General features: G+C 40.3%; 2 protein-coding genes across 4 annotated transcripts in view; both read right to left on the reverse strand.

Moving 5' to 3' along the window:
* kirrel1b (kirre like nephrin family adhesion molecule 1b) overlaps nucleotides 1–14,799 on the reverse strand; it is a 60,719-nt gene extending 45,920 nt beyond the window's left edge. For both annotated transcript variants that reach the window (XM_086043518.1, XM_086043517.1), the window contains exon 1: nucleotides 14,510–14,799. In XM_086043518.1, coding sequence (XP_085899644.1) covers nucleotides 14,510–14,579 — 70 coding nt within the window. In that variant the 5' untranslated portion in view covers nucleotides 14,580–14,799. The remainder of the gene's footprint in view (nucleotides 1–14,509) is intronic.
* A 1,699-nt stretch (nucleotides 14,800–16,498) lies between these two features.
* cadm3 (cell adhesion molecule 3) overlaps nucleotides 16,499–24,779 on the reverse strand; it is a 116,036-nt gene continuing 107,755 nt past the window's right edge. For both annotated transcript variants that reach the window (XM_086043111.1, XM_086043112.1), the window contains 2 exons: nucleotides 23,003–23,128; nucleotides 16,499–22,752 (listed from right to left, as the gene is read on the reverse strand). In XM_086043111.1, coding sequence (XP_085899237.1) covers nucleotides 22,634–22,752; nucleotides 23,003–23,128 — 245 coding nt within the window. In that variant the 3' untranslated portion in view covers nucleotides 16,499–22,633. The remainder of the gene's footprint in view (nucleotides 22,753–23,002; nucleotides 23,129–24,779) is intronic.

A 24,779-nucleotide genomic window follows, 5' to 3' on the forward strand; every position in this document is an offset into this window, starting at 1 on the left:
TATTATCGTTGTCCTGTGATTTTTTTTAAATTTCCATGTTAATGCGTTGTCGGTAACGCGGAAATGTAAACATTTTTTAAAATGAAAAAAAAAATGGACATGTGTGTTTTTCACAGGACAGCGACGATTTACAATACATACTAAATTAACTAATTGTTTAACTGGATAAAGGAATAAAAAATTAATACATCAACACCAATTTTTGATTAAAAAAAAAAAAAAAACTATCATGAATAGGAACGACTAAAATGTGCTAAGCATTTTTGCCCAAAAGACTAAGACTAAATCTAAAATGCCTGCCAAAAAAAACACTGTACTCATCTTCCAATTATTATTTACAATAAATTAATCACACAACTTAAACAATGTTAAACGTTTACTTTAAATGATTGTTGAAAAGTTATTGTACTCACTTTTTTAATATTTACAATTTAAAAAATTGACGGTAGCAATCATGATTATGTAAATGCCTGGTGGGCCGGATTCGAGAACGCCCCACCCTCCGCCCTGCAAATGGTAGGGGGTGAGTGGGGGTCAGGAAATGGCAGGAAACAGAAAGGGGGTGGTGGCGGAGTGAAGGGTGGGTGTCATTGCATTCGATTTGTCGCCGCATCAACTGTCAAGCATGACCTTTGAGGAGCCACTTTGTGTTAGACAAGGGAGCGCTTAACATTCCCACCGCCTCCGTGTTTGTTTGCCGACCCAAATTAAACCACCCCCTCTGACATATAGCCCGCCCCCAGGGCCCCCCCAAACCCACCTCGTCGACACACATCCCTCCTGACATCACACGGCTCACGAAACGATTCGTTCACACAGACAGCCACAAGTCCCAACAGCTGAAAAAGTATTCGCCGATTCATTACTGTAGTGTCTTTTTCCGAATGCTTTGTTTTCCCATAGTCACAAACGCATCACCATGGATCTATTCTTTTCAGTTAACAATTCCTAACAAGTCAAAAACAAAAAGTTTTATCCCATCGTCTCCAAAGGTGGTCAGCTGGTTACCTCTTAGGTGGAATTTTGCCTTGACCTGAAGGACATCAAAGTCAAGGTTGATGAAATAGTGTGAAAAGCTGAAAGGAAAAAAATCTATTTATAACATACCACATTGAGTCATACATCAAATTAAAAGCCTTGGTGAGGTTTTTCCATAAATGTCAATATTTTCTCAATATGACCTGATGTGATGACACGTTGTTGTTGTTTTTTTTGCTTGGAAATGTCAACGTTGACAAGTAAAAAGGGTAGACAGGTGCACAATGTATTTTCAACAAACCATAATGAGTCATATGTCAAATTAAAAGCCTTGCTGGGAATTTTCAAAAATATGCAATCGTTTTTGTTGGTAGGTCCCTATATGACGATCCACAAAATGTCAGAGTTGCCTGGTAAAGAGTCAAATTGTCCAAAATAGATTTGCACAAAACCACATTAATTTGTATGTCAAATTAAAAGGACTCTGTGAGGGATTTCCAGTATGTAAATATTTCATTATTATGACCTGACATTAAATAATAACCGATAAGCACGTATTGATGCTTCGTCAAAATCATCGGCAGGTCTAAAACGTATTATCCACAAACCATAATGAGTTATATGTCACATTAAAAGCCTTGATGAGAAGTTTCCAAACATGTCATTATTTTGCCAGTACAGCGGTACCGCTACTTACGAACGTCTCTTCATACGAAATTTTCAAGTTACGAAACGCCTCAACAGGAAAATATTGCCTCTAGTTACGAAAGACATTTTTTCAACGTTTGACTTGTAAAAAGTGTTGAAAGGTCAAAAATGTATTTGAAAGAAACCACATTGAGTCATATCTCAAATTAAAAGCCTTGACGAGGGCTTTCCTTAATCCCTTTTACTTTGTCAATATGACCTCATGTCACGACGTAAAAACCCCGAAATATGGATAGGAGGTGACGTTATTACTCATGCGTTTCCTTCAAAACGCAAACTTGGCACTACACGAGCCGAGTGCTTCGTGAAGCGTTCGCCGCCGCATGTGTGACAGCAGGAAATTAAAAAGCATTGTTTTACAAGAAGGCATCTTATTTTATTTTTTTTCTCCTAAATCATCTTTGAGTTGTTTGTCTTCCCGTCAAAAAGACTCCCTCCTGCATTTTGGCATGGAAGACAAATCGGAGCGCTTTTCTGTGCTGCACACCCCTTCTTGTCTCTCTTTCTTCAATCCCCCCCATTCATCCCTCGCCACGCACGGCAAATCCAAAACTTGTGTCACCATGGCAACAGCTGCTGTCTGTAAAAAATGCCTAAATCCCTCTAGGTAGTAAAAAAGAAAAAAAACTGGTTGCAAATCGACAAATGACAGGAGGAGGAGAGGGAAAAAAAAAGGGAAGACAAACATCAGAAAAAGTCAAACGAAGGTAAAGAAAAGGGAAAAAATGAGGAGAGAGGACAAAGGGAGGCAAACAGGTAGCGGGCAGGCAAAGAGATACGTTGCCATGGTAACAGTGACAAAGGAGAGATGAAGGAAGCATGCCGTCGTCATGGTAACGCAGGAATCCGAGTGAGGCCCAAACACACATGAGAGAGGAAACGGGAAAAAAAAAGGTCTTCCCTCACATCGCAAACAAGTCGAGTGTTTGACACAGAGCTACGACTGATGCTTTAAAACCATACCTTGAAACCATAACCCATCTTTGAAACCATAATCCTGGTTTCAGACCCTCATTTGAAACCCTGAAGATAACTGGAGCCCTTAAACCTTCTTTGAAACCCTAACCTGAAACCCTCATCTGCCTACAAACCTTAATTTGAAACCTTAACCCTTCTTTGAAACCTTATCCTCAAACCCTAAGCAAGGCTTCAAACCCAAATTAGAAACCTTATCCAAGGCTTCAAACCCTAATTTTAAACCACAACTTTCTTTGAAAACCCTAACCTTGGATTCAAACCCTACTTTTTGAAACCCTAATTTGAAACCTTAACACGTCTTTGAACCCTTAATTGGAAACCCCAACCCAAGCTTCAAACACTAATTTGAAACCTTACCCTAGGCTTCAAATACTAATTCGAAACCTTTGAAAACCTAATTTGAAACCATTTGAAGCTCTAACCCAATCTTAAAACCATACTTTGAAACCTTAACCCAAACTTAAACCCCTCCGTTGAAACCCTAAACCAGGCTTCAAACCCCAATTTCAAACCTTACCTCTTGTTTGAAACCCGAATCTGAAACCCTAGCCCAGGCTTCACCACCAATTTGAAACCCGAACCTATCTTCGAAACCCTAAGCGAGGCTTAAAACCCTATCTTGAACACGTAACCCTAATTTGAAACCCTGCCTTGCTACCCAAACTCTAGATCGTTTCAAACCCCCAAACCAGCCCTAACTGGAATGCTTAACCCTGATTTGAAATCCTAACCTTTGCTTGAAACTGTAACCCAGACTTGAAACCTTATTTTGAACTCCTAACCCAGTCTTAAAACCCTAGTAGTAGTCAGGTCCTTTAAGATCCGGTCTGCACTCAGCACAGCTGCAGATGTGGCGTGTCCCCGGTCGATGTTTGCAATCTGCGCAAATATCGCTGCCGTCTGACACGGCTCGCTTCCAGGAAGAAGGCGGCGGTGGGGCCAATTTGTGTGCGTGCGTGTGCGCGCGCAAAGACAATGACACGGAATTGAGATAAGCCCTCGCTGGCAAAGCTTATCAGAAGCTTCTAATTACTTGTCGGCAAAGACGCTTGGAGACGTTGCGACATCACCGCATTGTAACGGAGGAAAACGTCCGCCGGCTCAAAGCGGGCCCCAATTGAAGGAATTGGAGGAGCAAGTGCAGCCTCAATCAGCAAATTCCAGAGAGAAGGCTCAATGCTCATTTGAAAACCGAACGCAGGCTTAAAAAAAAATCCAAAACCTAACACTGGCTCAAAACTCTTAATTTCAACTGTTCATAACCATGACTCTGACTGGAAACCAGATCTTAAAACCCTAACCATAGCGTGACACCATACTTCAACACACTGACCAAAGACCATAGTTTAAAACCCTGATCCAGGCTTAAAACCTGATTTTGAAATCTTAACCTTCGAGACCTTAAGGCTTGTTTGAAACCCTAACTCAGATTTAGTATCCTTGAAACCCTAATCCTGTTTTAAAACACTCATTTGAGATCCAGATCATGACTTGGAACCTTAAACTTGTCTTAAAAATCGTAATTTGTAACTCTGACCCCATCTTGAAACCTTAATTTACAACCCTGATCCTGGATTGAAACCCAAATTTAATTTCCTAATACTGGCTTGAAACCCAAATTTGATTTCCTAATACTGGCTTGAAACCCTAATTTGAAACCTTAACTTTGTCTTGAAACCCTAAATTACAACCGTGACCCAGGCTTGAAACTCTAATTTTGAAACCTTAACCCGGTCTTGAAACACCGATTTGCAACCTTGACCCCGCCTTGAAACCTCAATCCTTTCCATGAAGCCCTTAACCCTGACTCGGGCTTGAAACCCAAATTTGAAACATTAACCTTGTCATGAGACCCCAATTTACAACCTCGACAATGGCTTGAAACCCCAATTTGAAACCTTAAATTTTGTCTTGGATTCCTCATTTGCAACACTGACACTGTCTTGAAACCCTAACCCTCTCTTGAACCCATTCTTAAAACTCTTATCTGAAACCTTAACACAAGCTCGAAATCATAATTGTATACCCAATTCTGACTTGAACACCAAACATGAATCCCCACCTTGGCTCGGAACCCTACTTTGAAACCGTACTACTACTTTAGCCACGCTGCCTGCTACATGTCAGCTCCCATCTTTGCCCTCAATGTAACACATCTTACCACCACGCATCCCGACCCAAACAACCGCATCGTCCGCCAAAAAAAAATCCCTTCTTCTCCGCCGGCGTATTCAGCGCCGCGCCGGGTCGTTAATACGCGGCGCGGTCATAACGAGTATATTTCCCGCCGCATAATTGCAGCGTGCGGCAGATGGCCGCCGGCTAACTGGCTGGCAGTTAGGCCTAATAGCTATTTGCTATCCATGTAAAACAGGCCAGCGCTCGGCTGGCCAGCAGCTATAGCTTAAAATAGACAGATGTCCCGCGCGGGTGCACCCGACCACCACGCCGTACCGTACGCACGCGCGTCTCATTATCTCGCCGTAAAAAAATGTGGGAAGAAAAACGATTTCCCATTTTATGTCTGAGCGCACGTGGGGGGGGGGGGGGGGGGGTGGAATGAATTTATGCGCTAGAAATTCTAATGGCCGTTCCTTGTGGAAAATAATTAGCCTGGCGAGCTTGAGTGCAGCAAACAGAAATGATTAATGAGCACGTGTCACATAAGTGCGCTTCAGAAAGAGACGGCGAGTGTTTACAAGGCGGAAGAGGACGCTTTTTTCTTTTCCCTGATGCACTTTTATCTCTTGACTCACGGCGGCAGAGAGAAGGATATTCCTCGGCAAACAAGAAGACTAATTACTGGGGATTACGCGCCAGCATAGGGAATAGTCAGAAAATCAAAAACCTTTTGTTCCCCAACGCGCTGCTGCTGCTACGTCTGCAAACGCGGCGGATTTTGCTGCCGCTTTCAAGAGAACAGAGCGCTAACCGTTCCGTAGAGGTGGAAAAGTCGAGGACAACTTTACAGACAAAATGAGGAGAAAGCGGCACTTTTGTTTTTGACATTTTACAATGACTGCTGAGCGCGCGAGGAAGATTCTAACACTAAAACCGGAGTTGGTTCAACTGAAATGTTTTGAGATTTTACATTTCAAAGACTGTTCAGCAAGTGAGGAGCATTCAGTTACACGGTCAAATCTGATGAGTTAGTTGAACTCAAATAAATGATTTTAGCTTTTTGATGCTTCAAAAAAAAAACCCTCTGGTGACACTGAAACGTATACCCATCCCTGCTCATCCAGGGGTCACAGGTGACATTTATTATTTTTTTATTTGTATATATGCGTACGTACTGCGCATACGCAAAAGGTGACATTCAATGCTTCTGGGATAAAATAGAACCTGATGACATAGCTGTCAAGTTGGGCACTTTTGGCGTAATTTGTGGAAACACCTTTTCAAACACGTACGCCGTACATCGCTGATTTCCGTTCACGTGACAGCAGCCATTTGGAAATAATGTGTGAGATTCTATACAGATATGTACGCAAAACGCATTAACACGGTCTTCTCATTCACCTACGGATGTAGCATCAGGAGCAACTCGGGGTTCACATTTTGAGAAATCGAACAAAATCGGAAGAAAACGGGTAAGAATCGTAAGTCAGAAAATATCCGCATTTCAGAAATTCTGATGAAATACTCAAAATGAATCAGTTAATTTGGGGGGAAAAACAGTAACTGCAAATCTGACATAAAATCTGAAGAAAGAAAAAAAAAAGAAAAATCTGAAAATGAAATCTAATATAAGAAGAAATCAAGGAACAATCGGAGGGTTGGAAAAAAAATCCACAATTAAAAAAAATAAATCTGAAAAAAAGAAATTCAGTGGTTGGGGAAAAAATATCCCGAAAAATATAAACCAAAAAGTTAATCATGGAAATAAGGGCGGAACCTGAGGTGCGAAATTGGATCATCATTAATTAGAAACAGATGGAAGAATATATGGCAAACTCACAAAACAAGGGGAAGAAAAAATCTAATTACAGCACCTCCTGATGCACAGACTAAAAATCAACGGAAGTGCTGGGATTCCTAATTTCTTCTCTTATTTGAGTGCATTCAGGGAGCCCGACGAGCGACGAACCCTGCGAGGAGGTCGCGGTTGTCTGAACTGTGAGACTTCTAATCAATCCCCTTTTGGCTGCGTATCACCCCATCGCCCCTCCACACACACCCTCTCCTCCTCCCTTTCAATGCTCACTTGGCAATGGAGGTCATGTGAGGTCTTTAGCCGGGAGCAAAAAAAAAAACCAAGGCCAGACCAGCATAGGCTCTTTGAACCAATCGGAAGCCAGACGGAAGTCATTTTCAAGTCAGCAACATAACTAGTGTTGCACTCAGCTGATCGCAGACCTCTAGTCCTCCAAGGCTGACACATTTACACAATGTCTTCTGTTGTCTCTTATTGTGTTAGCAAGCTAACGACAATGAATCAGGATCATACCATTAAAACTGAAATTAGTATGAAAATATGTGTTTGTTTGTCCATATGCTCGGGCTACTTCCTGTTCTGTGGCAATATTGTGTTACATGGATCGGACTAATTCTACGTCCAATATTTCAAATGGGAAACCAAACTTATAGTACAGTACAGTATATCACCCAAAAAAAAAGAAAACTACAAGGCACAGGACAAAAAGGTAAGATTGAAAAAATGCTGAATCGTTTGTTCATATCGTCGCTGTCATGTGAAAAACACTCATCTCCATTTTTTTTATTTTCCTATTTTTACATGAATAATGTTTCCGCGTTACAGACATCGCATTGAAGTGAAAATTAAAAAAGTTTCCAAAATTGGAGATAAGTGTTTTTCGCAGGACAGCGACGATATGCTAATTAGTGCAAGGCTGCTTCCTGTTTTCTGGAACCATCATGGAAATTTGGAACTGACAAATTCAACCTCGATTATTTTCTATATGAAAAATGGCAAAAAAAAAAGTGGATTATCATATGTGTTTGTTTTTATAGTCACCTTCCAAAAATAATGTTGTAAAGTCATTTTTTCTTTTTTTGTTAGAAAACACAAAAAACTGAAGCAAATGCAGATTTGACTAATTTTATCATTTAATTTCGGCATAGAATAGAATGATCGCGGAATCATAAAAATCATTGTATTTAAAAAAAATAAATAAAATCTTCGCGAAGCAAAAAACAAAAACGCAACTAAGCAGTGGATCTAAATTCTGAATTTTGTGAAAAAGTATAAATTTGATTTTCAAAGCCATATCACCCAACACCGCATGTCTTGTTCCTTTATTTCCTATTAGAAAAAAAATCATATTTCACATTTTGGTGATCTATGATGCTACGCTAGACATGCTAGGTTCTGAAGCTGGTCGTCACCTCATTTCCCAGCAACGGCGTCCAATCAAAAAGCACCTGGAAGGATGGACTCACGCTCATTAGACGGACTCTTTTAATGGCTTCTGTGACGACTTAACGGTCGACGTCCGTTGCGGGCGTCCTGACACTCGCATGTTCTGACTAACTCATTACATTTTCAATTAACTCTCGCCCGTTTAATTAATTTTAACTGCGCTACTTCTCCCGTAAGTCTCTTTTTTTTTTTTAACACCCTCGTATTTTTTCCCTTCCCTTCAAACTTTCTTTATTCGCCCTCTTCCTCTGTTGCCACGGTAACGCTGTCTCACTCTCTCTCCCGCTGGTACACCCCCACTTTCCCCTCTCTCCTCCTCCAGCGGCCCGTTGCTATAGAAACAGTTATTTAAAAGAAGAGAAGAAATTATCCTTTTTTTTTTTTTTAAACAATCCCCCCAGCCCCCAATTCTACATCCTACCACTTCCTCCATCGCACACATGAATATCACGACGCTACCTGCTATGTGCTCTTTATCCCACCAGATGTGAGCCCAGCATTGTGTTCGCATTGCGCTTAACTTTATCAATTCACACACAGGCGTCATGTAAATGTTCCTCTCAGAGGGGAAAAACAAGAGCGCTTTCACAACTCTCACAACTAGTGGTGCATAAAAATCGATATTGCAAAGTATCGTAGTAATAATCATTGTGATATATGTTATCGTTAAGTGTCAAATTGCAGGGATATATTGCGAAATGTTGTCCCAACTCTTACACAGTTACTGTTTTGTCATTAGCATTTATCATTCAATGTCAAGGTACAATATTTATAGTGGGGATGGTAAGCACAAATTGTTATCGCAAATTATCGTATGAATAAGTCTTGTATTGTGATATATTGTATCGTTAAGTGTCGTATTGCAATTATTTTTACAACCCTATCATCGTTACACATTAAATCATTATTGCGATCAATTCCAACGATTAGGGTAATGGTACAATATCGATAGTCAATATTAATTTGTGACAGTATCAATAAGTGTCATATAGTAAGAATGTATCAAAGAACAGTATTAATATTAAGAGTGGGACAAAATGTCAATACTGTGAGGTATGGTTCTGTTAAGTGTCAAGGTATCGTGCCACAGACGTTGCTATCGCAGTATATCGCATTGATAAATATCCTATTGTGATATAAAATATTACGTATCAAGGACATTATCAATAATGGCATTGCCATATCATTAGCTTCATAGCGTAATTGTTCAAGTCATTTTTGGAAAAAAAAAAAAAAACAACACAAAAACAAAGCAAACATGGTGCATCAGCATTTAGCAGTTATGCTGCACGCAAATGAAATAAGCTGCCAACAAAACTCACCATAGCCCCCAAATGTAAAAGTTTGGTTAAAAACTCTTCTTTATTTCCCCATATCTATGATTGAGGTCATTTAGAGCAGTTCTTATATATAATTTTTTCAAAAATAAAGTTCTTCCACTGTAAGACTTTATTAATTTCTCTACTTTACTTTTTAAGGTCTTAAATGCTTTTACCATTAAATATTGTTTTGTAACTACAGGGAGCACATTGAGTTTCCTTGTGTATGCTCGATATGAATAAAAAGCTCCTTTGCCTCGCCTATATGGGGACATTGTTTAATTGTTTAAGGCACAAGTATGGATATTGGACATTCTTTCATACTACCAGTGGTCTTTTATACATCTATGTTCTTTACAAGTGCTGGACATGATTCATACGATCCAAATCTATGCCTTGTATCATTTTGAGTTGAAAGCTTATCGTTTTTGCTTTGATCATCTGCGGGACCGGCGGCCGAAGTTCTCTTCAAACTTTTTAAGAGCGGAACTTTTATCTGTGGACACGTTACATTACACTTGAGCATTTTAATTAAACGTCATCTAAATGAGCATATCATCACACTTCAACAAGTTCCACTGAGGGGACGCTTAAGCGGCAAAGTTGTTCATGTTGAATCGGGTGCTGGCTAATCTCCGTTTGGCCTCCAGTCGCGCTATCGCCTCGGCCGCAATTCAACATTTTAGCACCTTGCAGTCGCTCCGCAACGCATTTTCCTTATCTGTAATTGAACTGGCTGCTGCATGAAACCCCTTTCATTCTCGCACAAGCGCCTTCTTCTTTTTGGTAGGAGGATCCTGCTTTCTTGCGCTTCGCTTGTAAACGGCGATGGATGATGATGATGATTAGATAGGATGGGAGGCGGGATTGGTCGCCACCCGCGCTGCCGCCAGCTTGTGTTTCAATTCGCGCTTATCAGGAGTTGGCTTGCACGGGTGCTGCTGTTATCTCCGCATCTCTAATGATATATGACATATTTCATAGCGCCACCATGCCTTGAAACTTAATGAGACGTCAATATTTTGTCCACCCGGCGTATTGATACCACACATCACCATATTGACATTTTTGTTCGTGCAAAACCGTCCTTGAAACATGACAATATGATACTGTGTGTCACAATGTTTTGTGGCGTCCTGTGTTACGATACTGTGCAGTAGAAATGCTTCTGCTATAACGTATCTTGATACTGAACGATACCACATTATCACGTATTGATAATTTTCTGGGGACGGTACCCTCCTTGGACCTTGACGATACATTATAATGTTGGTATCTTGTCCCATCCCGAGTAACGATACCATACATTAACAATACGATACATCGCAAATCGGTATCATATTGATTCTGTTCCTTGGCACATTACGATACAATTTGCGATATTTTGTCCTGCTTCTAGTTTCAATACTGTACACAATGATATACCGTAGCTCGATATCAATGTTGGTACAACACTGAGTTTCCATACTTTTCCACAATATTAAGTATTGATACTGCACTTTTACACATGATTTGTCGCGATACTAATATTTTGGCCCATCCTGAGTAACAATACCGTACTGAAACATTATCTGTAAATATCACTATCATATATATCACTGTAAATACTGTACCTTGAAAATTAGCAATAGTTACCGATTTTTTCCCCACCCCTGGTATTGACGCTGTGCGATAAAATACAAATAAAATTAATTTGTATTATGATTAAAATGTGATATACAGTGGACACCCTTTAAATATTCACTTATTTACAGATTTTTTTCAACCTATCCCGTTATTTGCAGTTTTTTGTAACCTATTCAGTTATACACCAAAAAAACAGCTTATTCAGATTTTTGTTTCACATGATCCCCATTTTGTTTTTTCATTTTTTTTTTCTAAATGCCAATAAATAAGAGAGTGTCAATTATTTGCTGATTTTCACTATTCACGGTCGGGCACGGTCCCGAATCCCCACGAATGGAAGGCGTCCACAAAGGCGATATTGATATACAGTAGTTGTGGAGATTCCGTAAATGGTGAGACGAGAAGCTCAAGGCGAGTCGCAACTTTACCCTCCACAACAAAACAAAGTGTGTTGAGAACGAACAGCAAGCTACTCTCCTTCAACCCTTTCCAAGTCCATCATGTCTTTGAACCCAGAAACACAACTCCTTCCCTTCGCTTCAAACTACCGATCTTTCAACATTTTAGCACCTCGCAGTTGTAAGGATGCAAACCAAATTAATGTGAGTCACCGCATACCTGTGGTATACTTTATCTTAACAGTTAATATACACTGAGTGTTACAGAATATTGATATTAAGCCCCTCACTTCGTAACAATAATATACCTTGACACGTAATATAAATGCATTTATCTGATGTCACCCCGAGTATCGATACATACCTCAACCGCTTGATACAATTACTGATTTTTCACCAACTCTCCTAGTGCTACTCTGCCGTACCAATAAATCACAATATGTACCTTGACAAGTAATGATATAACTTATTGTGACATTGGTATTTCAATCGCATGCACACACTCAAAACACATGCTTCCGCACTCTCTCACACACAGAGAGATAGATATAAGTGTGATTGTGATCTTTTGTGGAATGACGTGATTGATTGACCAAGAACTGCTGGTTGTTATTCGTCAAGATGCACGTCTCAATGGATTTTCACGTGGGCGGTCCATTCAGACGGGCCAAGCGAGCATCGGGAGAAATACTTGAGAGAGAGAGCTCTTTATCTCGCCCTTTTTGTTGACATCGTTCTTCACAACCATTTTGATGCTTTTGAAAAAAAGAAAGAAAGAAAGCAGGGTGATTCCGGCTTTTCTACCTTTGAGTCCACCTCTGATATGATAAAAAAAAAGAAAAAAGAAAAGGACGGTAAATTGCTGTGAGGATGGCAGGAGAAGATTTGAGACTCGGGTGTTAATTTATCAAGCCTGCATAGAGGAATATCTTGACACAAAGGTGGTTTCTCCCCTGCTTTATGGCTCAAATAATAGTTTACCTCTAAGAGCGGGGAAAAAAACTGTTGACTTTTGATTTTGACTTTCAAATAGCAACACGGGTAAAAAGAAAAAGGCAGTTCTGACAGTCATGTGGTAAGGGGCAATTGCTTTTGACAACAGGTTTGGGAGAAGTTAAAATGGAAGTCAACCCTCATAAATTCTTTGCAATAACATGTTCTATGAGCTTTCACTATTCTAAACATGGTATTCTGATGAGTTTAAGCTTCAAAATCCACCCGTTTTTATCCATCTCAGGGGCGGCCATTTTGTCACTTTTGTCGACTGAAAATGACATCACAGTTGCTCAGGGCTCAGATAACGACCAATCACAGCTCACTTGTTTTATAAAGCTGAGCCATGATTGATCTTTATCTGAGTAATGAGCAACTGTGATGTCATTTTCAGTCAACAGCAAGTGAGAATATGGCGGAACATTGAGATGGACAAAAACGGGTGGATTTTACTCATGAACTCGTATTCCACAAACACAATGTTAATCAGAATGCCATGTTTCAACTAGTGGGCCTACATAGAACATATTCTTGAAAAGAAAAGTGTTGGGTTGACTTCCTCTTTCTTCCTTTCCCAGCATTGCATATCACATACTAGCATTGAAGGCGGAAAATGGAAGTGGGGACTTTGTACTTTATTTTTCTTTGGGTTTGTTTATATGGAACCGCAACACACACACAAAATACGGGAAAATCCCAAATTCCACAAACAGTGGCCTTCAGTCACACATCTGATACTACCTTCCATAGCAGGCTAATTCTTGGTTCGACAATCCTAAAAGCGAAAATGGTAGTAGATATGTATTGTCTGACTAAAACAGGCAGGGGGTAAGGCACAATTGCTTTTGACCCAACAGGGTGAGAGATTTTTGTCTCAGTTGTTAAAATTCATAGTCCTCCGACCGTAGATTCTGAAATTACCGATGGACGGAAAATCGACGGACTGGCTTGTGTTTAAGTTGATGTCTGAAGGTGCTTTCTGAAGCTAACTCTGTAGAGTGTGTTTTCTGTTGTCCGCTGTCTTCCATTCAGTGCATTGTCTCCGAATGACGACAGATACCAACTTTTAAAGACAGCGTTAAAATGGGTCTGCTGTTTCGTCTGATTGATACTACCTCTGAACCCGGCAAATGAATGTGTTGACTCATCTGTGTGAGTAAATCAGTGTGAAAGGGGTCCATCATGTCCCACAATGCAACGCTTTCTAGTTCAGGCCTCATCGTGTAAAGACGGCGGCGGCGTCTCTAAGCTGTCTGCGCACATCATCATCTGTGGACCACCACGACGGCAGGGGGGTGGTATGGGGGGACCCAGGTGGCGAGGCTGGTGCACAAGCACTGAAAAACACACGTGACGGTAATACACGCACATAGACCCACTATGTTTAAAAAAAAACCAAAAAAAAAAAAAACCCTGATGAATAGTTGCGCCAACTAAGTCACCTCGCTACTATTGTCTCTACAAACATACGCATACGCACACACTTTTTAACCGTTAAGTCCAGTGTTGTGCTTTGGTTAAACTGTCATCTAGTTTTCATCTCTCCACGCGCACGCGCATGCACACGCCAGTTTTGTTTTGTTTTTTTTCCCAGCGTTCTGCCTTGGTTAACTGCAATCAAACTACCACGCTGTTATCATCTCTCCATTCATGACAAGAGGTCACCGGAAGAGTTCGATCCACCCAAAACCATCATGTCATGTCGCTATCACCTCTCCATTCAAGCAAATAACTCAAAACACACACACACACACACACACACACACACACACACACACACACACACACACACACACACACACACACACACACATCCGTTTTTGCCATGGCTCCGGGGTGCCAGACCCAACTGTTGTGTGTCGCCATCATCTCTCCATTGACCAAAAAGGACACTTGAAAGCAAAGTGGATGCAGCCAAAAACCACGTCCAAAACTACTTCGAAGCGGTCATCTCGCCTTTATGACCGAAAAGCTTGACATTGTGACGCCATTGCCATTTAGCAATCAATCAACCTGAATGGCTTCCAGGTGCGACCAATCAAGTGCCAATCGGCGCTCATCAGCAACAACAAAAGGAACAAAGCAGCAGATGCTCATTGAACTTTATGGGGTACACGCGTGCTCACCTGGCAGCAAAGTGACGAGCAAAGTTAGGATCCACAAAGGCTGCTTCATGATGCTTTCAGCCGCGCACATGCACGTCGTCGCCCCCCCGTCAACTCCCGCCGGATTCCACTCATCAGAAAGGCCAAGCCAGACTTACTGATTGTGATTAATATTTGCAATTCAAGACAAGAGAAGACGAAATCCTCCTCTTGGTCGTCCGCGTGCACTTTGAAATGTTGCGTTTACGCTCGTCCGTTCCTCGCAGCGCTCTGCTGCCGTTTGAGTGAAGAAAGGAGCTTGCTCTCGACCCCCCGCTCCCCTGCCCCCCCAATCCTCATCATCATCATCATCCTCATCACCCCCCACCCCCTCGGCCCCCAAGCGTTCTTCCTCCCTCCGTTTTGGACCGCAACAACGCGGAGGGCTCCTTCCCGTGGCCCGTCAGGGAAACTGCGCTTCAGAGATTCACACACAGTACTTGATAATGTAAAAAAGAAACAGAAATAGCATGTAAAAAAAAAAGAATGAAAAAATAGACACATGAAAAAATACGAAAAAAATAGACAAAAATAAATTGAAAAAACATTTACGAAAGTTAAAGCAGCAGTAAGTAAATGCAATAAACAGAAATAAAAATAAACTAAAATAAAAAGTTAAAGTTAAATTAAGGAAATATAAATAATCAAAAAAGAAAATAGGCAAAGAATGAAACAAAGCAAAAAAATACAACAATCTACTTAAAAAACAAAAAACAATATATAATACTGAACAAATAAAAAGGATGGATGAAATGATAAAATATGACATTGTGTAATATATATTACAATCATTTTTATCGTTATCATAATCTGTCAAACAGCTAACTGTATAGTTGAATAAGTCAAATATTTTTAAAAACATATACAAAATATATCAATATGTAATTAAATGTATTTAAATAAACTATAATTCAAATAATGTTATTGCTTTTAGGAGGATTATTAATCGTATTATTCGACCAACAGACCACTTCACCATAATTTATTCCAATTATATGGAAAAGAGAGGCTTTTAGCAAATAACTGTTGACAAATGAAGATTTGTCACGTTACAGCAAGAGTATAAACAAAAAGAAGACTCCAAACAACTTATTTTTTATGAGTAAATCAACGTTTTATGGTCAATACGTTGGAAATTTCTTTGGATTGTACTTCCCTCTGCCGGGCATATTGTGAATTACACTATATCATTTTGTGGCACTTTAACGTTTTAGGTTATCGCGGTTTAAAGCTCTTGTGCTATTTTTTGTACAAAAAGCAATAGTCATATAAGCACAGAAAGGCACAAGAACTTCATTACATATTGACATCATAGAAATGAACTATGTTAAAACCGTGGCGGTCAAACTGATTCTAGCAAATCTTTTAGTAAAATAATCACAAAACTCACCCATGTGTATTACATATTGATATTACAGGAGCAAATTATTAAAATTTTTAGAAAAAATAAGCACACAAATCAACCACCTTTAATCTGTGGCTGTACCATTTTTTCGGGGCGGGGGGTGGGGGCATATTTAAAAGTTTTTGTGGTTGAACACAATTCTGACAAAATAGTTTTTAAAATAAACACAAAATGTAATTACAAATTAAAATTACAGGAGTTGCAGATGTTTATTTACTGTGATAGTACAACTTCTTAAAAAATGTGGTTAAAATGTATTTTAGAACCTTTTTGTTTTTTTGTCAATTAAGCACAAATAAGTCACTGCATATGGATATTATAAATATGTTAAAATTGTGTTGGGACCATTTTTGTGGTACATTTACAAATGATTGTGGTTTGTTTTCGCCTCTCTCTTTTTTAAATAAATAAATAAAATACACAAAAACAACGCACAAATTACAAATTGACAATGCAGAAATGAACAGCATTAAAAATGGGTACTGACATTTTTGTGGCATATTCAAAGCAATTTTTTGGGTAAAGATAGACCAAAAAAAAAAAAAAAAATGCAGCACAAAGATGAGTGAAATTAACCCAATTGCATCTTTATTGAAGTCAACAACCAAAAACTGGAATTTTAACAAACAAACAAAAAAACTAAAGAAACAAAATTTAAAATAAGTACAATTTGAACATAGGAGCCAACGACAGCATGCGGCTTGGTGACATCATCATCATTCATCCAATCAACATGTCGTGATATGAAATACTATATACAAAAAAAAATCTACAGTACAAGTTTCGGAGCATCTAAACATCTAAAAAAAAATCTAACAAAACAAGATAAAATGGATGACATAATTTAAGACAACACAAGCCCCGACTTATTTCGGACTGACGTCTGCAGACCAGAGGAGGGCAGACATTTTGTCTCGTTCGCACTACACTAAACACCACCCCACTGGTTCTCATGCAAGCTACATGCTAGCACATTAGCTAAGACGAAGGACAGGACGACTGATTACAGGCAAATATAGGTCCGCTAGTTTTTTGCAGATTTTTTTATTTTTAACAAAACAACACTTTTTTTTTTTTTTTTTTTTTGGGTAGCACGACGCAGCTAATTCTTCTTGGCGTTTCAAATCAGGCGTAGGATGACAGAACCCCTTTCTGGTCTGCAGACGCCAGCAACAGCAGACAAAAAAAAAAAAAAAAAAAAAGATCAAGTGTCAAGTTCCGCTAAAATCGCTACAAATCGCCAGACACGCCTTTGCTGTAGCAGTTAGCTTAGCTTATGTTAGCACGCTAGCTAGGCTACAGTGCAGTCGCTAGCCCCTTTCACGCAGGACTTCCCATGAGAGAAAAAAACAGGCAAAACGAAAACAGAATGAAAGATGAAAGGCGTTTTTTGTTTTTGTTTACATGGAACCCATTCGGTCGGTACCTTTCACGCAGAAAACAGCAAGCACAGGGGAAAAGACGCCTTTGACAGGCAGCTGGAAAATTAGCAGTCCCTGTAGGGTGCCTTTCACACAGCCAAATGGTGGAAACATGATGGGTTGATGGGAAATGGGTAGTCTGTTTTGGTACCTTTTACACACAAACCAGCTAAAAAACGGTCAAAGGGCAGTTGGAAAATTTGCAGTCTGTATCAGTAAATTTCACCCCAAAATCAGCAAATGTGAGGATCTTTGCTGGGTTATGTGTGAAAATGTGAAATTTCCAATCAAAGCAACCATTTAGTAACTTTCAAGCAGGGAAATTAGTGATCCGTGTCAGTATCTTTCACATAGAAAACAGCAAACAAACGGAGCTTTGCTGGGCTTGGGTGAAAACCTAAAATTCCTGGTCAACTGTCTGCGCTTTGACACAGAGACAGTACATCCACTGTATTTTCTTTCACACAAGTGCTATCTGTAATGCTTGTAATGGTACATCTGAATGATGTTAGAAAATGTCAATCTTTACTGGGTTTCGTGTTAAAGCATGAAATTCCAGGGCAACTGCGTGATTTCACACAGAGACACAGCATCAATTTACCCAGGCTCTACCCCTTCACACAGTCACATTGTGATACTTCCCCCAAATACAGTAAATTAGCGGGGTGTGTCAGTCTCTTTCATGCAGAAAACAGCAAATTCACAGAAAAAAAGACATCTTTGACAGGCAGGGTCTTTCACATGGAACACAGGGCACCAGCATTGCCGTCAACATCCCTGCAGGATTTGATTTCACATAGTCATCGTCCCACTTGTGACATTACCCCAGAAGCTGAAAATTAGCAGCCCATGTCAATACCTTTCACATGGAGAACAGCAAATTAAAATTTTTTTAAAAAACTGAAAAAAAATAACCCAGCTTTGATAGGCAGCGTGAAAGGGACTCACGAAAAAGGGGGAGAGGGTTCTGACTGGAAAACGAAGAAGAATCCCTGAACATTCCAGAACAAAAAATACAAACACAAAGGGGTCAAAAGTATTGGGAGGTTTTCGTCAAGTGTAAAGAAAATTGGTGACAAAAGTATTGGGACACCCACTGGAAGTGGAAAGTGAAATTGGCGGATTTTTGGAAGGGACAAAAGTGTTGGGACACCTACAGGACATAGAACAAAAGTGTCGGGACACCAAATGAAAGAAAATGTGGATTTTGGACAAAGGTATTGGGACACTGTGGAGTTTGCAGTGACACCAGCTTCTCTCTCCACGAAGGCTTTCCACACCATTCCGAGCACACCTGTATGGAAGCATACAATCACGCACACTAGTGTCTATAAAGTGTGTGTGTGTGTGTGTGTGTGTGTGGGGTGGGGTTGGGGGGTTGTGGTTCCTGCCAGGAACGCAGCACATCAATCACGTATATGGAGGGTAAAGGCGTGGGTGAGGGTGGGGCGTGGGGAGGGGGGCTCAAGGTGGATCAGGACACAGCCGGGGCTGATTGATTAAAGAATGAAAAGAAATGGACGAGGACATTGAAGTTGTTCGCCGACTTTGTGGCCGGCGGAAGCGCAACGTTGGCACGGCGCCCGCGGCCTCTTAGCCAGATTACCTTCCCTTTGCCTTTCCACGTGCCGGCCCCAGCCAACGTTACTCATTTACGGGAACCCTTTGCCGGGATGTACCCATGAGCCTAAAACAGGGGTGCCCAAAAAAAAAAATCCAGTCCAGGGACCGTCCTTAGATTTGGGACTGTGGATTATTTCGATTATTTCTGTTGATTTCTACAGTGCAAGATCGCTAGTTATCATGAATAACTAGCAAGAGGAGCGGAAACAGAAGCCATCACATTAATTATATGGTGGGTATATATATTGCAGACACATACTGTATGTCTGAGCAACTTTTTTTTTTTTTTGGACTATGTGTATTATTTCGAGGGCTTCTGTTCATTTCTACTGTGCACGTTGGCGGTTATCCTGAATACCTGGTTAGAGGAGATTTATATGATGATAAGGCGTGACCGAACGTCGTGGACTTTTTTTCCTTACTCTGAGGATTATTTCTAGTGGTTCTGGTTAATTATTATTGTGCAACAAGCAAGAAGAGAGATCATATTAATCATATGACGTGTCTCTATTTCTGTGGATTATTTCGAGTTGTTCTGTTTATTACATTTGCACAAGGTGTTAAAGGAAAGTTTGGATTACAGAAGATCATATCCGCAACATGCCACGTACCTTTTTTTGATTATGTCGATAGTTTTGTTTTCTTTTTGTATGTATTTCTATTGTGCACCCTGAATAGCTAACATCCAAAGTTTGGACACCCCTGGTTTATTGCAAGCGGATAAATGGGTGAATTGTAGCTTCAATTTAGTTTATTTTGGCAAAGGGAAGACTGTAAACACTTGACCGAAAAAAACAACAACAAAAAAAACACGCAACTCTCACACGTCCCGAAAAAATATTATGTGGTGGGGCCACACTGAAAAAGAAAAAAAAAAAATCATCTGGATAATCATTTTTTTTTTTTTTTTTTTACAAAAGGAAAAAGTTCTATTTTTTTCAAGAAGAGTTTTCAAGATAGGCATTAAAAAAAGCCATCTTATTCGAATATTATAAACTTTATCCTTATTCTTTCTTGCTCTAAAAATTATTACTTTAGGGCGGCACGTGATCGACTGGTTAGCATGTCCGCCTCACAGCGCAGAGGTCACGGGTTCAAATCCAGCCCCGGCCTCCCTGTGTGGAGTTTGGATGTTCTCCTCGCGGGTTTTCTCCGAGGACTCCGGTTTCCTCCCACATTCCAAAAACATGCATGGCAGGTTGATTGGATGCTTTAAATTGCCCCTAGCTATGATTGTGAGTGCGGTTGTTTGTTTGTCTCTGTGTGCCCTGCGATTGGCTGGCAACCAACTCAGGGTGTACCCCGCTTACTGGCCGTAGACAACACCAGCACACGCGCGACCCTCGTGAGGATAAGCGGTTTGCATAATGGATGGATGGAATTAGTACTTCATCCTCAAACGATTATGATGTTATTCATACTTGCTTCAAAATAAAGTCTGTTGCAGTAATGTAAATTTATCGCTTAAATTGGATTTGGAAAAACGTTTTTGATTTTTTTTTTTCAAATCAGATTCTTACGAATATTATGGCTTATTAAAATAAATTTGTTAATTTAATCTCGAAAAGTTACCACTGAACCCATTTTTTGAGAATGAAGTTCTTTTTTCCAATGATTTTTTGAAATGTGTATTTTTGGTTTAAAAAAATCACATTTATAGGAGTATTAATTATTGATACTAGGGATGCTCCGATAGATCGGGCACCGATAATGATCGGGCGATTTTCGTGAAAAATTACGTGATCGGCACATTCGATCAAAGCCTTTTATTGCCGATCAAAAAATCCAATCACCCGCAGCTCATGCATCGCAGCCTGCTTGCCGTGGCCCCCCCGAAGGCGCACGGCAATAACAAACAGACGAACATGTCCGTGCTACTAACTGCTGTGTGTAGTTTGCGTCTTGTAATACTGTATATGCCATGAAAAGATACCTCGCGGGGGGAGCATGGCCAAAAGTTTCAACACAACCAACTTAATTTACTTAATTTGAACAACAATCAATTGGGAGACTATGGCGAGTTTACGAGGCTCACTGCATTGAATAAAGTCAAGGCGGACACAGCGCAGTATAAGTGGCATTATTGCCACAGGGAGATTAAAAGATTAGCAGTGACTTTTTTGTCGTTGACAAATGCACAAGATAGTTTGTCTATGCACAAGACAATAAAGTTCCTGAGTCGTTTCAATTTAGGAACTCATTGAATAGTTTATTCAAGTGAAGCCTGCATCTGACTATTTTCTCTACTTTGATTATATTCTGAACCATGCAACGTTTAGGTGGCATGTTATTTATTTGACTTTTTGCATAATTAAGTCTTTTGAGACTGCTGATTATTTTGATCTGTTAAAAACTGTGTTATTAAAAGCTGGTAAAATGAAGTTTTTCAGTTATCTTTGTGACTGAGTAATTGTTGTATTGTGCCAGCAACGGTTTTGTATTTCTTCATGCTTTTGAAAATATATATAGATTTTTGTCAAAATTCCGGCAATAATATGGAGGTTTCTTTCAGAATAGCAGTCAGCATAAATAAATGGAAAAATATACAGACATTCCATGTGATCGGAATCCCTATCGGCCGATATCACTCATGCATGATCGGTATCGGTGTCATAAAACCTGATCGGAACATCCCTAATTGGAACAGCTTTTTACCTTAAACAAAATACATATTTATCTTTCTGCTCCAATATTTTTGTTTTTCAAAATTCACTTTATCTGGAAAAGTCACAAGTTTCTTCACCGCAGATTAAGATTTCTTCATATTTTTTCTGAGAACAAGTTATTTTTCAAGAAATTTGTTTTAAATTTTGTAGTTCATTCTAAATTTAATTTTACTTCAAAATATCGAACTTTACTGTCACAGTATAATTATATTTTTTCTTTTCAGTAAGGCCCCAACACACCTTTGTTAAAAAAAAAAAAAAAAAAAAACAACAACACAACAACAATGAAATCTATACAAATATTTGCAGTTGAAGTTAGTTTACATTGCAATGCCATTGTTGGTACTTATTAATATTATTACATTTATTTTTTATTTTTTTTTCCCTTGTTCAGATACTCTGCACGCATGTAAGAAAAACAGGCAATAAGAGTACTCCAGGAAGTGAGCTACATGAGCGAGGAGAGTGGGTTTTTTTTTTCTTCTTTTTTTTCCTTTTTCTATTTACAGGCGCACGCATCTGACACCGATTCCGTCCAGTAAAAAGAATGCTTATATTTATATATATATTTATATATATATTTATACGTATACATGTTTGTATCTTAGGTGTAGGGCCTCGGGTGGGTGTTTCAGGGCAGCTCGTACCATTTTTAGGGGGCGGGGGCGGGGTGATTTGGGTAGAATGAGGGGATGGGTGAGGATGTTCTTGGAATGGGTGCGGGGTTCATGTAGGAAGGGGCTCGGGAAGCAATGTGAGTTACAATTTCGGAATTGGTTAGAAAACGGGACGCCGGGATCGAAACGTAACAATAACGTGTTAGTAAGTCATCGTGTGTGTGTCAGTGCAAATCTCACGTCCCTGTATCGATGCAAACAAAGTCCTCACCCCCAACTTTGCCCCTTTCTCGACCAACTGAGTGTGGTGAAAACAAAATGCAAGATTGTTCTTTCCTCCTCTTTCCTTCCTTCAATCCTTCTTCTCTTCCGCCCTAGATGAAGTACTCCTTCTTGTCGTCGGCCCCGGAGTTTCCGCCTTCGGCGTTAATGATGGCCGTGTCGGCGTCGGGGGCGTCGTCCGAGCCTTTGGCCTCGTGGGTCAAATAAGTTCCTATGAAAAAAAATGTAGACAAAAATAAGGGCGATTTTAATCGCAATCACGATTTTGTCTGCAACAATTAAGAACCCGATCGGAGGCGAGATTTACATTTCAAATGCAGCCTTCCTCGAAATTCTTCACACAACACCCCAAAATGACGTGTGAAAAATCGTTTTTGAAATGGTTGCAAATGGGTTTAAAATATTTTGGGTGTGTAGAACCTGTGTGTGTGTGTGTGTGTGTGTGTGTGAACGCGCCAGACCTTTGTGTCTGATGAGGTATCTCCCAAGGACGATGAGGAGGCACAGCAGGATGAAGACGATGACGGCCACCACGCCGCCGATCACCGCGTGGTCCACGCTTGATGATGTTGACATCGCCGTGGGGTCTAACAGGGCGAGGAAAATCGGGGGAAGAGGAGATCATGGGGTGAGGAGGGGAGGTGTGAAATATGTGGATGGATTGTTTCGAGAAGTAGGATGCGAGGAAGGCGGCGAGGAGGTGACGAGAGGTCGAAATGAAGAAGGAGGAGAAGAGCAAAAACCAAGAACGCAATTAGAACACAGAGGCGCATTAAATGTCGTACAACAATCTAGCAGTGACGTCATCGTTATTGGGGGACGTGAAACTGGTGTGGCAGCGGCCATTTTGGGGCAAAAAAAAAAAAGAAAAAGTGAAAAACATGGTTTAGTGGCCACAGCTGGACATGTCATTGACGCAACCTGCCGGGGTCAACACACACACGCACGCACACACACTTGTGGCAAAGGTACACGCACTTTGTACTTAAGTATAAGTACAGATACTTGTGTATAAAAAGGACTGGTAAAAGTACAAGTAATGATTCAACTCATGGACTTTAGTAAAAGTAATAAAGTACAAGGCTAAATTTAGGGATGGGCAAGTACTGACACCAAGTATCGGTATCTGGCCGACACCAGCCTTATTTCTATGTATCAGGTACTCGTGAGGGCCGCCGATACCAGCCATCAATACTTCAGAAAAAAAAAAATCAGGCATCGAGTAAGGCCTCCTTGCCAGTAGTTGGTGCTACACCGCTGTTGCAAATCTTCATGTGCGTCAGAAAGAAAGAAAGGCTTGCTTCACAATTATCTGCCATCGTGTTGATTTAAATGTACTAGTGGTGTCAGTACTCTATTTTTGTGAGTACTCCAAGAGTGAATTCTTGTACATGTAAGTGCAGTTAACAACCCCAGAGACATGTGTATGACTTATAATAATCCAGGCAGTCAATCTCGTTATTTAAAGGAGGGTCTCAAAATAGCTGGCACTGAATGAGTTAAAAATAATTTATACTTGGGTACTTTACAGCACAGACCGGGACACAAACACATGCACAAAACACACACTTGGGCGTGGAGGTGATGGAGGTGCGCTGACGAGGCGAGACTGCCGATGAGGCCATTAATCCCACTTGTCAGTGTCGGAACACACACACACACACATTACGCACACAGTGGACACAGTGTAATTGACCAGTACCACTCAAAGGGTCATGTGTTGGTGGAACGTGTGTCGCATACACACGTGTCGCCATGAAACATTCATTACTCACTCTGTGTGACTGTGTGTGAGTACTGACAGAAACACACAACCACACAGACACACAGAATGCGTACAACTAAATAGAACTAACGGGGGAAACCAAATGCAAAGCACCATGAAAGCACGCACAAGCTCAAGGGGCCACAACAACAATCAACAATCTGATGAGCTCAATACAAGAGTGCTAATAACAAGTAGACCTCCGCCAAGGCCAAACCTTCTTGTCCGTCTGACTGGTTGGTGAGTGAAAGGTGTTATGGTTCCACTCTTATCCTATAGGTGGCAGTAGTGCACAAGTAACCTACTAGCCCAACTATCTACTAGCCTAACTACCCAAGCAATCTACAGTACCAAGTACCTCACCAACCAAGTAACCTCTGAAACAACGACCGACCAATCTAACTACCTTCATTCCTTCCATCACAACCTAACTAACTGACCTACCTGCCTAACTAATCATTACAATTATTGTA

The sequence above is a fragment of the Filicampus tigris genome, chromosome 10 (assembly GCF_054856515.1).
Source record: "Filicampus tigris isolate MCC_2025a chromosome 10, RoL_Ftig_1.0, whole genome shotgun sequence".
Classification (NCBI taxonomy): domain Eukaryota; kingdom Metazoa; phylum Chordata; class Actinopteri; order Syngnathiformes; family Syngnathidae; genus Filicampus; species Filicampus tigris.